This window comes from Cebus imitator, unplaced genomic scaffold (genome assembly GCF_001604975.1).
Source record: "Cebus imitator isolate Cc_AM_T3 unplaced genomic scaffold, Cebus_imitator-1.0 Scaffold129, whole genome shotgun sequence".
Classification (NCBI taxonomy): Eukaryota; Metazoa; Chordata; class Mammalia; order Primates; family Cebidae; genus Cebus; species Cebus imitator.
The window spans coordinates 6,234,662-6,250,551 of record NW_016107444.1 but is presented as its reverse complement, the minus strand read 5'-3'; the positions used below and the strand labels follow the sequence as shown (position 1 = coordinate 6,250,551).

At 58.2% G+C, this 15,890-nt stretch overlaps 1 protein-coding gene across 12 annotated transcripts in view; it reads right to left on the bottom strand.

Moving 5' to 3' along the window:
• TNK2 (tyrosine kinase non receptor 2) overlaps positions 1-15,890 on the bottom strand; it is a 28,464-nt gene that overhangs the window by 7,179 nt on the left and 5,395 nt on the right. For all 12 annotated transcript variants that reach the window (XM_037742927.1, XM_017541002.2, XM_037742929.1 and 9 more), the window contains exons 2-10: positions 14,100-14,280; positions 13,080-13,150; positions 10,974-11,195; positions 9,625-9,777; positions 8,531-8,808; positions 7,010-7,136; positions 6,452-6,598; positions 6,273-6,367; positions 1,612-1,806 (exon numbers count right to left, since the gene is read on the bottom strand). In XM_037742927.1, coding sequence (XP_037598855.1) covers positions 1,612-1,806; positions 6,273-6,367; positions 6,452-6,598; positions 7,010-7,136; positions 8,531-8,808; positions 9,625-9,777; positions 10,974-11,195; positions 13,080-13,150; positions 14,100-14,280 — 1,469 coding nt within the window. The remainder of the gene's footprint in view (positions 1-1,611; positions 1,807-6,272; positions 6,368-6,451; positions 6,599-7,009; positions 7,137-8,530; positions 8,809-9,624; positions 9,778-10,973; positions 11,196-13,079; positions 13,151-14,099; positions 14,281-15,890) is intronic.

The window sequence follows — 15,890 nt, the reverse complement described above, 5'->3', positions numbered from 1 at the left end:
GCCGGGAGTGGGGCAGAGGGTGCCGGGAGTGGGGCAGAGGGCGCCGGGAGTGGGCAGAGGGCGCCGGGAGTGGACAGAGGGCACCAAAGAGGGGCAGAGGGCGCCAGGAGTGAACAGAGGGTGCCGAGAGTGGGCAGAAGGTGCCGGGAGTGGGGCAGAGGGCACCAGAGAGGGGCAGAGGGCGCCGGGAGTGGACAGAGGGCGCTGGGAGTGGATAGAGGGCACCAAAGAGGGGCAGAGGGCGCCTGGAGTGGACAGAGGGCGCCGGGAGTGGGGCAGGGGGCGCCGGGAGTGAACAGGGGGTGCCGGGAGTGGACAGAGGGCACCAAAGAGGGGCAGAGGGCGCGGGGAGTGGACAGAGGGCGCCAGGAGTGGGCAGAGGGCATCAGGCCCCTCCCAAAGGTGCCTGCAGTCCTTCACTGCAGTTCCCAGGCCCTTGCCTGGTTCTTTTTAAGCAAAACACATGCGCTGACCCCTGTGAGCTTGGGGCTCTGTGTGTGGGGGCCCGGTGGGTGAAGGCCCCTGCTTTCCACACCTCTCAGGGCAGACCAGAGTATCAGAAGTCAGCAGGAGAAGGGCTGCAGAGACCAGGGAATCCCTGTGTGGCCAGCAGAGGCTCAGAGGCCTGGCGAAAGAAACTTCTGGGGGCTCCCTGGAGTGGGGAATCCAGGAAGTGACCAATTCTGTGTGTCCTTCCGAGACACCCCTCACTGGCCTCATCCTCCTGTACAGGAGGCGGGCTCACCCCCCTCCAGTGAGCTCTGCAGAGCTGCACGGCCGGGAGGCTGAGCTGCCACCTAACGTTCCCTCCGCAGGCCCCAGGGTTTCCAGTCCCGCCCCTGGTTCTGGGAAGCAGGCTCTCTCCCACATGGACCTGCGCACATTCCCAGGGCCCAACTCTGACACCACCAGCAGGAGAAGGAAAACCGCTGCTCACGTGCAGGGCTCACAGGAGAAGCTCCTCCTCAGAAGCTTCCACCAGGTTCCTCCCAAGTCCATTTCCTAAGGCCCAGCTGCCAGGAGGGGTTACGGTTGTGGCCGGGGGGCTTTCCACCAGTCAGGTGCCCCCCCTCACAAGCTCCGGACCCTACTTTCACTGACTTCTCTCAGGGCCCCTGCATGCTTTCCACCAGTCAGGTGCCCCCCTCACAAGCTCCGGACCCTACTTTCACTGACTTCTCTCAGGACCCCTGCATGCTTTCCACCAGTCAGGTGCCCCCCTCACAAGCTCTGGACCCTACTTTCACTGACTTCTCTCAGGACCCCTGCATCTGAGTGGCACGTTCTAATTCACAGTGCATTTACAACTCTCCCCTCATTCGTGGGGTGGATCCGTTTCACAGATTAAGTCAGTCTCAGAGTTCGGAGTTCAGCCCCCCCACAGCTTGAAAACAGCAGGGAAGCACTCCCCTGGCAAATCCCCACCAGGCTGGGCTTTCCAGGGCTCCACAGCCTCCGAGAGTAAGGCCAGAGGTCAGGAGGGGAGAGTGGCAGGTTCGGGCGCTGATGCCCGAGGAAAAGGGTGAAGAGCAGGTGGGGCCCCATGCCTGCCACACTGAGGGCCCTGGAGTCCCACGAGGGGCCAGGTTGGCATCCCTGCCCAGTACTCACTCGTCGATCCTGTCCGGGAAGCCCCAGCAGTGGCGGGGGTCGCTGTCGCCATGCCCCGTGTGGATGAAGCTGTTCTGCAGGGGCTGGCTGATGTCCTGGGCGGACAGGCCAGCCACGGAGGTCACCACATTGCGAGGGAAAGGCCCCACACACAGCGTCCGCGTGTTCTGACCACGCCACCAGTAGTTCTCAGCCCTGCCCGACAGAGATGGCACAGTGAACACCAGGTGTGGCGGAGCAGCCCCGGCAGGGGGCCCTTCTCACACCCTGGCCACCTTGATAGAGCGGGGATGAGGCTCAGGCCTCAGGACCCAGCTGTCTTCCACCAGCCCTCCTCCCCCACAGCTCCTGTGACACGCCACGCCCCGTACAGGCCTGACGGTTTGCACACAGCCTCACCCTCAACTCCCCAGGTGGGTGAGACAGCTTTCCCTACAGTTTACAAACAAGGAAGCACGCTGCAGCAAGCCACATGCCTTGCCTCTGGTTACCAGAAAGATCCCAGCAGACCTGGGATCCAAACCCACGCCCAGTCGTCAGGTCTGCAGGGCCAGCGCCTTGCTCACACCTCCACCCTGCCCCTCAGCTCCCTGGCAAGGCCAGGGCCTCAGTCCTCTTCTGGCCACTCCATGTCACTCCTCAGCTTGGTTCCAGGAGTTCTGAGAGGGGCGGGGTGTCAGGGACACCAAGGGTGGGGGCCCAGCCTCCCGAATGCAGACCTGAGTCTAGAAGCACTCAGGGCACCTCAGGCCCTCTCTCCCCTGCTTTACCTGTTCCCACCACCTCCTGGCAGGCCTGCAGGAGCCTCCCTGTCTCCTCAGGAGGGCTCTACTCATATCTTAAAACTAGGAGTCCAGAAGGGAACTCAATACTCCCAGAGAGACCAGACAGTGGGGCCATCAGTCCCCCCAACCTCGGACACGAAACCACTGCTGATGCAGCCTAAGCCACGGCCTGGGGAGGGGCAGGGGCAGGCAGGGCAGGAAGCATGGGGCTCCTGCAAGACGCCCCCGACACCCAAAGGCTCCCAAGTCTGCTGCTGCTGGACTTGCTCATACTCGACAACGTGGGCAGAGTCCAAGCAGGCGGGGGCAGTGACAGCCTTGTGCTGCTGGGGTGGACGCGTGTGGCAGCACGCCACATGCCCTCCCCGCCACCCCTGTTTCACCTGTCCCAGGGCCAAAGTGTGAAGAAGGCCTCCTCTGAAATGCAGGCAGGCCGAGGACAGAGGATGCAGGAGGTGGCCATGCCTGAGCACCCAGACCCACAGCCTTGGGGGCTGATGAGGCCGGTCTGCAGCAATGGGACTCCAGCAGCCCATCCCAGAGACCAAAGTCAAACCCGAGAGCACCCGGTCCTTGGGGAGGTACAGGGAGGTGGGGCTGCTCCTCCGGCCCAGCCTCCTCATACACAAGGCCACTGGCCGGCCTCACACACAGCGACCCTGTGATTCCCACCCTGCCTGCAGGGGGGAAGGAAGGAGAGAGGACAACACCCCAATAAGGGACAAGTCCCATCTGAAAAAGAGCTGGGCCACTCCCAGGAGCAGAGCCGCAGCTCCCTAGCATGCACATGCAGCCTCTCATGGCAGTCCGCACGGGAGAACCCCAGCACTGGCCAGGCTGTGGCTCTCCCACAGTACCCACAGGCTCCCTGGAGGCTGGAATCTGCTCTCCACACCTCTTCCAGGCGCTCATTCATTCACTGGGTAAGAAGGAAGCTGGGGAGGAGCCTGTGCTCAGAGCAACATGACGCATGCCCGAGGCTGGGGCTGGCAGGAGGTCCCTTCCTCTGGCCTTTTCCTTCCGCCAGCACTGCCAAGCTCCTGGCACAGAAGCAGCCTCCTTTGGCATCCACTTCTGAGAGGGAAAGGAGACACCAGGCCCACCCTCCCTTAGTACAGGTATGGCCGAGGCAAGAGCCCCCATGGCCGCTGGGGTCCTGACACCACTCCGTAAAACATGCTTGCTCCTGGGGGAAGGAGAAGACAAGTGCGGAGAACGTATACAAGAAAGACCCGCGTGGCGTCACATCCATGCATGCTGGGACTTCCACAGTGACCAGTGTCGCCTCTCACAGCCCACACAGACCCGAGTGAGCAGCAGCCCAGAGGGGACTGAGGCCAGCCCTTCCCGCCAGGCCCGCCCTGGCCATGCCCTCTCCCCCTACCACGAACAGGCCAGAGTCTCCGTGGCCGTGGGAGGGCCAGAAGCCATCTGGCAGCGACTGAAGCAGAGCTAGACGAGGGGTTCCTGGGGGAGGAGGAAAAGGGCCCAGCACCCCTGCAGGAACGTTCCACCTCCTGCTGCTGCCCTCAGGCCTCTGGTCAGCCTCTCGGGGATAGACAAGATAGAAAATGAGGCCTTCGCTGAGAACCGCCTGAGGCCGCCCAGCTCCGGAATCTCAGCACCTCGTTCCAGTCCCGGCCCAAGGGAGTCTAGAAATGGCTCAACCAAGGCAGAACATTCTGCTTAAAATGCCCGCCTGCTCTTCTCTCTGGAGGTCCCAGGCCCAGGCTTGGCGGGATAACCTGGATGCTTGGCTCCCACCTACCGCCCGAAGCTGAGGCTCCAGGCGAGACCAGGCCAAGGACCCGCAATGAATTTCAGCACCTCTGCCTGCTGCACACATTCTGCATGCAGATAAAAGTGCTGCTGGCCATCCCTTCCTCCGAGTGACCCCCTGGGAAATACCAGGAATCATTTGTCTCTCCAAATCTAGACAGAGCATGAAATATCTAGGTGTCTTCCCTCTGCCCACGGCCTGGTGCCCTGAGAAGCACTGAGCCTAGTCAGTCGGAGCTGGGGCAGGTGGCCTCCCAGACTCTGGACCAGGAAGCAAATACTGGAGACAGCCTCGAAAGCGGGAATCCATGGCCAAGAAGGCCAGGCCAGGAGGGAGGCCCAAACCCAGAGACCCACATGTGCAAACCCAGGCCTAAGACAGACAGAGCCATCCGCCCATAGACATGGAGACGGTGGCAGCCAAACAAACACAGAGATATTCAGGGACTGGAAAAACAAGGGGGCAGAGTCAAGCGCTCTACCACCAACACCTAGGCCCGCTCCCAAGCCTCGCCGGCTGTCATGACGTCCTGTCCCTCACCTCCCACCTCCTGAGCAGCTCCAGGGACTGAGGGCAGGTGCTGTGGTCCAAGCCAGGGCTGGTGGCTGGGGGAAGGGGCCAGAGAGCCCCAGTAGCAGCAGCCACAGGGAACCAGAGCTGGGGCCAATGGGAGCCTACGACAGAAGAGCGGGGCGCACCCACGACCCTCCCAGGAGCAGCCCCCTCCTGGCCCTTCCTGCTGACCGCCTTGCTCGGTGATGACCTAAAGCACAAGCTCCAGAGACACACGCCCCAAACACAGCCACTCTGAGTCACCCCAGGGACACTGGCAGGCACATGGGCTCCCGCTGAGAGCCAGGGAAGCGGGCGGTAAAGGTCTGGGACCCTGGCAGCAGCACAGGGGGGCCCGGCCCACAGCTCTCTGGCTCGTGGGGGCAAACGTGGCTGTGGGCCTGGACTTTGGACTGGAGGCCCTTCCAGGTACCTCTAGGGGACCCCCACCCTTAATCTTCCTATTTCCAGAACGTGCCCCAGTGTGCCATGCTTGCCATCCCATCCCTGGCACCTCAGCTCCAAACCTGCAGACTGTGTGCCTCCTCTCCCCAGGCCTCTCTTTCTAGAACCTTCTGCTTTCTTCCCCCCACAACAGCCCCGCAGTCTGTCCGTATGTCAGCTTGTTCTGGCATATTCCTGTTTCCGGACCCCAGGCCCGAGGGTGAGGGAGCCGGGCCTGGGAAGGCTCATGGTATGGGGGTCACAGCGCTGCAGGCCACCCTCCACACAGCCTGCCTCAGACCTCCAGGCTCTCGTCCACCCACCCACAAGAGGCACAGGATTTCACCAGAGGCAACCGACCCTCAAACCTGCAGTGCAGGTGGAGGAGGCTCCCTGGGAAGCACCCCTAGCCCTATCCCTGCCTGGCTCTGAGTCACAGGAGCTGGAGCACAGAGAATTTCTTCCACTTTACTCTTCTTCCTGGTCCTCAACACTCCCCGCTGCCTCAAAGACACCTCAGACCTGCCCTGGGGATCAGATAGCAGAAGGCAGGGCCAGCAGTGGGTGGGGCCTCAAGGAGAAGACAGGGACTCAGCAGAGGCTGCAGGAGGAGGGTTAGGAGAGAGGGTCCCCCACAAAGGAGATGGGAAGAGAGGGGCAGAGGCCGGAGGTGGGCCTGGGAGGGGGTGATGGGCTCAGCAGGAAGGATGGAAAGCTGGCAAGAGGGCAGGCTGGGCTGCTTCGGCTACTGAAAGGCACCCGGGTACACAGTTGAGTCCTTATGTCAGAGAGAAGCGGGGGGAGAAGCAGGGAGGACCAGAGGAGGATGCTCAGGAGTCCCTGAGCTCCACTGTGGCCCTGAGGCCAGGCCAGGCCACCCAATCCCTCCATCAAGTCAGCCTGGCCCAATCACACAGCCAGGGCTGGAGCCCGTGAAGAAGGGTGGCAGGAGGAAGCTGGCAGGGAAAGGAACTAAGGAGACCCAGCCAGGCCTGTCCCCTCCTCACGTTGCAGGGTTCAGGCCCAACCACCAACCTGTGTGTGGCCAAAGTGATCTGTCCACAGGCCCCTTGGACCTGTGCCCTTCAAGACATCCCTACCTTCCCTCGATGACAGTGATGACGTCATTCATCTGGATGTGCAGCTTGTCCGGCTCCTCAAAGTCCTGAAGGGCCCGCATGTCAGTGGGCTGGGCCTGGGGGGAGAGAAAGGTCATGGCCAGCTCTGGGGCTGATCCCTGGATGGCCCCTCAGCTCTCCTGGGCCACCCTGTCCCTCACCTCCAGCAGGAAGTCCCGCAGAGCCACAAACGTAGGTCTGTCCTCTGGCTTGTGAGCCCAGCACTGGACCATGACATTGTAGATGTCCTGGGGGCAGTCCTCGGGCCGAGGCAGCCGCTCCCCCTCCTTGTCGATCTTATGCAGGATCTGATGGTGGGAGGCACAGAGGGTGAGGACCCATGGAACACCCAGCCCTTCCCTTTCGGCCCTTCCTCCGGCCCCTCCTCAGCTTCAGCCACTGCCACCATGCCTGGCCTCAGAAGAAGGGATCTGCCTGCCTGGGCGGGGCCCTCTCCAGAGCTCCTGACCCTTCTTCCCAGGTCTGGGCCTCAGCACAAGTGGTTGTGGCAAGGGCTGGAGAATGAGGGCAGGCCCCAGCTCTTCCCTCCCCGGCCCAGTGCATCCCAGTCTCTGCTGGGTGCTCCCTGAGAGGCCATACAGATATGGGGCCTGGGAGAAGGGAGTCCCTCAGATGAGAGCCAGCTCCAGCAGGCCAGGCTGCAAGCTGAGGGTGGAATTTACCCCACCCCCTCATGGGGCCCGTCTCCCAGCCCTTACCTGACTGCCATTGAGGCCAATCCAGGGCTCCTGGCCGTAGGTGAACATCTCCCACAGTGTCACCCCGAACATCCAGGTGTCGCTGGCATGGGAGAAGGTGCGTGTCTTCAGGCTCTCAGGGGCACACCTGGCAGAGGCAGGGGTCACAGAGAAGCCCTCTCAAACAACGCCACTGCGTCTGCCCCGGGGATGTCAAACGCTCATTCAGCAAACATCTGTTTGACCCCCTGTGCCAGGTTCAACAGTGGGTCTCAGGGATGCGTGTGAAGTGGGCGGGGGGCAGGACTCCTGGGCTACACGGTGCACAGACTCGGGGAAGATGGTCTACGCTCAGGCCTCTTATTCACAAGCAGCCTGGTGTGGGAAGAGGAGGGGACATTTCCCAGCCAGAGAAGTGGGGAAAGAAAGGAGGTCAGAGGCTGCAGGACAGAGCAGGAGAAGATCACAGGCTGCTTTCTGACCGTGGCGGGATCCTGTGATTTGGATCCTTCAGCAGGAAGGTGTGGGAAATTCAGATAGGGCCGGGGCAAGAACCAAAATGGGTAGAAACAATCATGCTGGTTTCACCCAAATACACCCATTTGCTCTGGGCACCCCCGGGTGAGGTCAGTAACGGCCATCCCAGCGTGGACTGAGGTGCAGAGGGAAAGGTGCTGTCCTAGACATGGAGCCCCGCCCCTCAAGGCAGATACAGGACCTAGGAAGCCACTCCAGGTTGCCAAGGCTCCTTGTCCTCATCTGTGAGAATGAGAACAGTAAGTGCCCACTTGACAGTGCTGTTTAAAGGCACTGTATTAACAAATGACCATTCAAACCAGGATGCCTGAATGCAAAAGAGGCTGCTGTAACTTACTACTCCGAGACTACAGGAAAACCTAAGACATATGCTCACCCTGGGTGTAAAGCCAGCTGCTGGTTAAGATGACCATATGTCCTGGAATATCAGGTTGCCCACAGCCACCGCTCTGGCAAGCAGGACTGGACCAACCCTTCCTGCCCCAAAGCAGGCAGATCAGAGTCCTTTGTGCCTCTGGCACCAGACGACAGCAATGGTCTCAGCACAGGGTAAGCCCACACAGGGGTCAGGCCAGTGCCAGGTGAGCAGCCCTGGTCTGTCTGCAAGGCCTGGTGTGGCCTGGGCCTGTCTACCACTAGCTCTACCTAGAACATGCTTACAACAAGTCTTTCCCCGGCTAGCTGCCCCTGCCATTTCAGGAGCTTACCGTAAGTCCTGCAAGAAGCCTCTGAACACCCCACTGAGCAATGCCCCTGGATGAGACACACAGACTCATCTTGTGCTTCCTGGCACCCAGACCCTGGCACATGGGCCCTCAAGAATTCCTAGATGGATGGTGAGTGAATGGGGGCAAAGGAGGGCGCCCCGGGCTCAGAATAGACAAGGGCAGGCCCAAGCAAAACCGAGGGCTGTGGTGGGTCAAGAAAGCCCCAGAAGCTTTGAGGCCTGGGTCTGCAGGGACCAGCGTGGGGTCGGACTCTGAGCTGGCAACACCTGCCCCTCACCAGGCGAAGGGCACCTTGCGATGTTCCTGCATGACGTAATGGTCGTCATTCTGGGGCAGCGCTCGCATCAGCCCAAAGTCCCCGATCTTGACCAGGTCGCGGGTAGCCAACAGCAGATTGCGGGCAGCCAGGTCACGGTGAATAAAGCGCTTGGACTCCAGGTAGCCCATGCCCTCAGCCACCTGCACAGCGTAGCGGCTCAGAGTCCCCAGGAGGAAGTGGCCCTGGTGCTTACGTAGCCGGTCCAACAACGATCCCAGAGGTGCCAGCTCTGTCACCTGAGGCCACGGAGGAGGCAGGAGGAGTGAGCCTGGAAGACCCTGCCCCTTCTCGGCACCCCATGCTGGGCTCCCAGCCCCTTTCTGAAGGCTTTCCACAGCGAGGCTACATGCTCCTTCCTGGCCTGTCACCTGGGGACCTGTAGGAGTCCTACAGTCTCTCAGGCCTCTCCCTCCAGAAAATGTGGGAAACTGACACCCAGAGAGGAGGAGCCCAAAGAGGCAATGGCTAGAAATTCCAAAACTTGACCAGGCTTGGCGGCTCACACCTATAATCCCAGCACTTTGGAAGGCTGAGGCAGGTGGATCATTTGAGGTCAGGAGTTTAGGACTAGCCTGGCCAACATGGTAGAACGCCATCTCTACTAAAAATATAAAAATTAGCCGGGTGTGGTGGCACACAGCTGTAATCCCAGCTACTTGGGAGCCTGAGGCAGGAAAATTGGTTGAACCCAGGAGGCAGAGGTTGCGGTGAGCTGAGATTATTACACCCCGGCCTGGGCAACAAAGCAGGACTCTGTCTCAAAATAAATAAATAAATAAAATACAAATTCCCAAAATTAAACTCATTGGCCAGCCCCCGCCCCACGAGAGTAACTTTCTGACAATGAGCACCAGCAAAATACAGAGACAAACTGGACTGCAGCAGACACAGTCAGTACCAGGCGGGGCCCTGTGAACCCTGTGACTCCATCAGGTGGGCAACAACAGGGATCTAGGGCGCCTCCGCCCTTAGTCAGGATGGAGACAGCACCAAGCACACATCTGGGGAGTAGAGCCCTGTCCGGCCCAGGCCCTCCTCGCCGCAGCACTCACCATCTTCATGGGCGGCGTAAGCACCACCCCGTACAGGCGAATGAGGTTTCGGTGGTCTAGCGAGTGCATGGCGTTGACCTCCCGGATGAAGTCGTCCATGGCTTCTGGCTGGCTCAGCACGTCGGGCTTCAGGCACTTCACAGCCACACTCACCTGTCCAGAGTGGGATTTGCAAGGACTCAGGACTCGCCAGGTCCTGGACACGCAGAGCCAACCTGCTCCACCCTCCAGCTCGGCCCAGCGATCCCTGCCTGCGAGCTGCTCCTCTGGGTGGGTGAGCGTGTCACCAGCGCTCTGCCTGAGGACTGGCTGCAGCAGGGCAGCTGGCTGGCCCTCAGAAGCCATCGTGGGTCAGGCGCTCCCTTCCTGGGGGAATACCCAGCTTAAATACCAAGCAAAAAGTAAGAGATGACCAGTTTGATGAGAGAATGCCAACATGTTATAAAATGGAATGTTAAAAGGTGCTTTGGTGTAGCAGGAAATGCTTTAAAGGCAATGCCAAAAACAAACTGCTGGTGCTACAAGCGGGCACCGTGGCTTCCCTTGGAAGAAGGGCACACTGAGTGGAAGAGGCAGGAGGGAGCCTTCTGAGGTGCCTGCATATTAGAGTCACGTGGAATTGTATGCTGTGGTGCACACGTGCTATCCCTGAAGGGAAACATTTTAAATAAAATGCCAAGAAGAAAGAACAGGATTTTAAAAGCTGTATCCAAAATTTGTATCTTAACTAAATCCAACAAAATGCCTAAGATGGGAGGAAGAGGCAGAAATGCTAACTCTGCTTCCTGAGTGATGGGATTACAGGCATTTTTTTTTCTTATTTTTCAAATAGTTTCCAAATTTTTATAGTAAGTAAATTATTTTTATAATTGAAGGAACAAATGTGCTTAGTTAAACCTCAGTGTGGTCTGGGTGCCATGGCCTATAATCCCAGCACTTTGGGAAGCTGAGGTGGGCAGATCACTTGAGGTCAGGAGTTCGAGACCAGCCTGGCCAACATGGTGAAACCCCATCTCTACTAAAAATACAAAAAATAGCCAGGTGTGGTGGTACATACCTGTGGTCTCAGCTACTCAAGAGGCTGAGGCAGGAGGATCACCTGAACCCAGCAGGCAGAGGTTGCAGTGAGCCGATTACGCCACTGCACTCCAGCCTGGGAGACAGAGCGAGACTCTGTCTCAAAAATAAATAAATAAATAAATAAATAAATAAATAAATAAAAACCAAAAACTCTAAGCATGGACTCTGGGATGAGCCATTCCGTGCCATGTCCCCAGTCCCAGTCACATCCTGGTTGGGGGCAGAAGAGTCACCAGCAGCCTCAGATCCCATGCCTCTACTGCACTTACCGTCTTCCCTGAGGGCGCATCCCACTCGCCCCTGCGCACAACGCCAAAGGAACCATCGCCCAGCTTCTCCAGGAGGCGCAGGTCCTTCTCCCCAATGAGGCAGGTGAGGCTCTGCAGGGGCCCCTCCTCTGCTGGGACCCCAGGGATGGGAGAGGTCTTCCGGAAGGTGCTCTGAGAGTGTTGAGTGGGGAACTCAGCCTCCAGTCGCTTTCCACTGAACACCTGTTGGAAGGCAGCCAGGGGCCAGATGGAGCCCAATGCCCCCAGGTCAATCACTCAGTCCCACCCCGCTGGGTCTACTTGGTGATCCCTGGCTCAGCTTCCAGAGAGGTCCTGGCTTTGCCAAACTGTCAGTGGGGCATCCTGGCTGGAGGCCCACACTCCTTCCAGGGCACACCTCCAATACGAACCCAAAGCCTGGGGGTGGCTTCAAGGTGGGTGCTAGAAAAAGACTGACAGGCATGCAGCCTGTGGCCCCACACCCAGCTGTGGGGACAGGGAGAGTCCGAAGCCCTCCGGGCACCACCCACCCGAGGTCTAAGTCTCCTCCCAGTCCTGCCCCACCCCTCCCTTCCTGCACCCTCACCCAGCACAGACTCCAGCCCTAGCCCACGTAGATGGGGCAGGAGCTGCAGGGGCCCTCCACAGACACCTCCTTGTCCATTTTTAGCCCTGGCCCCTTCTCTGGGCTGACCATTTGGTGCTGTCTGTCTCCACCCTTCCCAGGGAGTCGGCTGCCCTTCATCCTGCCCAGGGGAGAGGATAATTTTAGTCTGAGGCTGAACCCTGAGTGTGTGTGTGGTTCAGATGAAGCTAGTCCTTGCTGGGGAAGGGCCTGGGAAGACAGCTGGGTTTCTGGAGGGGCGCCTAGAGCTGAGGGCTGAGAGAGAAGGAAGGGTGGAGGAGACTCTGAGGCCAGGGTGGACAGGGAGAGGGCCAGAGGTCAAGGGACTGGAGAAAGGAGGCCGTGAGGGTCAAAGCTGGCCATATCAGTCTGACGTGGCCATCTCCATGGAGGCACCCATAGCCTTGGCTCCAGGCTGCAGATTCTTGCCAGTTTGGTGGAGCCTGATCTCTTCCGGCTAGGGTGCCTTAAATCTGAGCACCTCTTCTGGCCTCTGCCCTGTGCCTCCTCCCAGAAAAGAGAATTCCTTTTGTTTACAAGCAATGTTCAGGTTACAGGACCTTTCACAGCCATTATCTCAGGTGCCTCCCAAAGCCCCGAGGTGAGCTGGGTAGTGGGGCTGGCATCATTTCACTGAAGACACGACGGAAGTCTGAAGAGGCCACTGACTGCCCAGGGACCTGTCAGGAGCCAGTGGCAGATCCAAGACCCCTAAATCTCGGCAAACCACGCTGCTCTTCTCCTGCCTTCACCAGCCCCGATGCAACTCATCCTTCCCTAAAACCTGGGCAAGGGACCAGGACAGTGTTCCCAGAAAAAGCCACAGGATCCCAAGAGACAGCCCATTTGCTGGAGTGCAGCCAGGAAATCTCTGCTGCCCAATCCCAATCCAGTTGTTTGGCCCTGCCCACCCCCACCCCATCCCCGCGGAGGCCAGAAGTGGGGAGGGAAGGCCACAGCTGGCTCACTTCCTCTCTCATTGTCTTCCAGACAATGGGCAAAGTTCCACTGAGTCAGACCAGGGACTTACTACACCACAGACCCAAATTAGGACAAGGTGTGGGGAGAGGTCGGGACAGGCTGTGAGGAAGGAACCTGTCAGCAGGGCCAAATGACCAGAGAAACCCAGAGATTAGAGAGGGTGGGGAAGGAGGGAAGCCAAGCCAAGATGTCCTGGGTCCAGACAGGTCCAGCACCCCACGCCAGACACTGGCCCCAGCACTCAGACACAGCAAAGTTAAGTTAAGGCTCACTTGTCAACGAGCTCCTGTTCCGGGCCAGGACGCCCTCACCACACACAGGCTGCTCGCGTGTCCGTATCTGGCGGAGACAGACACTCAGCCCGGCAGCTATGCAAGTGCCCGGCCCGATAAGAGCCTGGAGAAGGAGGGTCTGTACAAAGAACTCTACCTTCAGGGGGCTGGGGGAGAAGGTTCTTAGGACAGGAGCGGAGCGGGGCGCTAGAGTCTATCCTCACCCACCTTGCTCATCCACGACTTCCGTTTACATAAGGCCTTCCTCCTCTTCACGGCCTCCCACAGCCGCCGCTGGCCTGCGGGGAGGATGGGGAACCCAGTGCTGTTAAGGCAGCTCCAGCCCCCGGAGAGGCTGCTGGGTGAGTCCAGCACTAGACACCACCAGCAGTGATACCGATGAAATTGATCCCAACTGACCAGGAGCCTCAAGTGCCCAGACGGCCGCTGCACTCCAGGCGCTGGCTCTCAGACTGGGTAGAGGGCTGTAACCAAAATGTGGACGCAGTGGTCTGCTCCCAGCTCTCAGGAAAAGGCAAGGTGATGAACAGAATCTTCTCAGTGTGGAGGCTTTTTCCCTCCATAACATTTTCTGATGCTACTGGCATCAGACACCAACTATCCAGCCCAAAAGTAGCATAAATCAATGTCTAATTTAGTACATTATTACCCATTTATAGCAATTTTAAGTTGAAAGCCCCAATATGTTTCTAATGTTCTATGAAGAACATTATGACTTTAAGATGCTACAACCCCTACTTTAGAAGACACAGAGCTGAGCTCAAATTAGAGCAAACCTGTGTGTGTGCGTGTATCTGTGTGTGTGTGAGAGCGCACGCCAGCATGAATGTATCAGCAAACCACCCGAGAGTCGGCCTTCTCCCTATACATCTCTGGACATGGACCCCCCTGGCATTCAGAATGATGAGCAGAACAGACTCGATTTCATGCTTATGAAGGAGGCGGCGATCGAGGAAGTACGTCCTCTGTGAGCACAAACAGAGCAGGGTCTGTGGTGGCTCCTGCGTAGCCAGGGTTTTAGGGAAGGCCTCACTCTCCTCAAACTCGATTCACCTTTACAACTGCCAGCTATTCTCCGCACATAAGCATCTACTGATGTCCGTCCTGCTCTACCTCAGGACTCTGGGACAGACAGAGGTCTCAGCCGCCACCCACCATTCAGTGGTCCTGAGGACAGAGGATGTAAACGGTCAGGGCCAAGACAAGCCAGGCCAAAGTCCCACCTACCAGGCCGGCCCATGCCAATCTTCTCCAGGTCCTCATTCTTGACATACTCAAAGTGGGACAGGCGGGTGATGTTGAGGTCGTCTCGGAGCCGCAGGAAGTACTGTTGCAGCTGCACCTCGGACAGCAGCTCCAGCAGCCAGCCTGTGCCCTCCTCTGGCTGCATGCTGCCGCCTCCTAGCCTCTGTGGGGAGGGAAGAGTGGATCAGGGACAAGGGGTGCGGGGGAACAACAGAGGCCTGCCCCTGCATGACCTGGGCTCCCCTACACCCAACACACTGCTACCTTCTGCTCCCAAGAGAAGCTACAGAGAACCACCTGGACCCACTTTCCCCATTACTGCCAGTCACAGGGCACAATTAAGGCAGCGGAGACACAGCCCTGGCCCTGGAGTCAGAAGTCAAGACTCTTGATCCTGCAATCTGTGATCTGCGGCTGAGTGGCCCAAGATCAACCCATTTGTGCTCACGTTCCTCACCTGCTCTAAGTCTCTAGTGGTCGAAAGCCCTTGAAAATCTTTTTTTTTTTTTTTTTGAGACAGAGTCTCCTTCTGTCGCCAGGCTGGAGTGCAGTGGCACAATCACAGCTCACTGCAACCTCCAACTCCCTGGTTCGAGCAATTCTCCTGCCTCAGCCTCCCAAGTAGCTGGGATTACAGGCACGTGCCACCACGCCCAGCTAATTTTTGTATTTTTTAGTAGGGACGGGGTTTTACCATGTTGGCCAGGGTGGTCTCAATCTCTTGACCTTGTGATCTGCCTGCCTCGGCCTCCCAAAGTGCTGGGATTACAGGCGTGAGCCACCGTGCCTGGCTGAAAATCTTTTAAAAGCTCTCCAGGAAAATAGATGTGTTCTTACTCCCAACATTTCAGTAAAAATCTTTGCAGGGTGCAGTGTCCCTTGAGATCCAACTATGGACTCCTCAAATGTGACGGACCCCACAGAAAAATCTCAGGACCAGATGAGCCCTAGGCTAAGTTCCTCCCAACACCTGACCACCACGGCCTCTCCTAACAATCCAGAGATCACTCCACAGGTCCCCACATAGGCGCCTACAGGGCCGCAGCAAGCAAAAGACACAGGGAGGGTGGGGACTGGGGTGGGCTTGCAGACACCCATCTACAGGGAGCTCAGATCCCATCAATGGTTGTCACAAGAGACTGTGGTCCAGTGTTGTCAAAGCTTTCCATTTTTTTCGAGAAATAAAACGTGAAATCAGTACTACCATTTTTTTGGAAAAGGTAATATATGCACATGATGAAATATTCAGAAGGCACACTGGGCCATCAAGTCTCACTCCCTCCCCCACTGCACAGCCACCCGCTCCCCAGTAGCTGCCAATGATGCCTTCTGCAGACCCTTTCAGACTCTGCTGTCCCCTACACAAATATTCATGTGTTCGCCATACCATTCTGTTCCTTGATTTCACTTTCCATCTTTCTCCTGACTTCTGAACAATGCTGAATAGTTCAGATTTGAAACACACACACATGCACACCCACACACATGCACACACAGAAGAGCCAATGCCTCCAGGTGAGCAACCTCTGACCTACACTCTCCTGGGCCCAGAGAAGGAAGCTGGTGGCACCTTCAAAGCTAAGCAAGCGGAGCCTCCACACAGCAAACCCTCCCGTCAGAGTAAGAAATGTCAGAGCTGAGGGCTTGGCCAGGCCAGCCCCTGACCCATGCTCAATCCCTAGAGAGGAAAACAGGCAAGAGAAAAAAGGCCAGCTGCCCAGCTGGGGCCAAGCCATCCCCCTCCCCAGCTCTCATCAGAGTGAGAAGCACTTG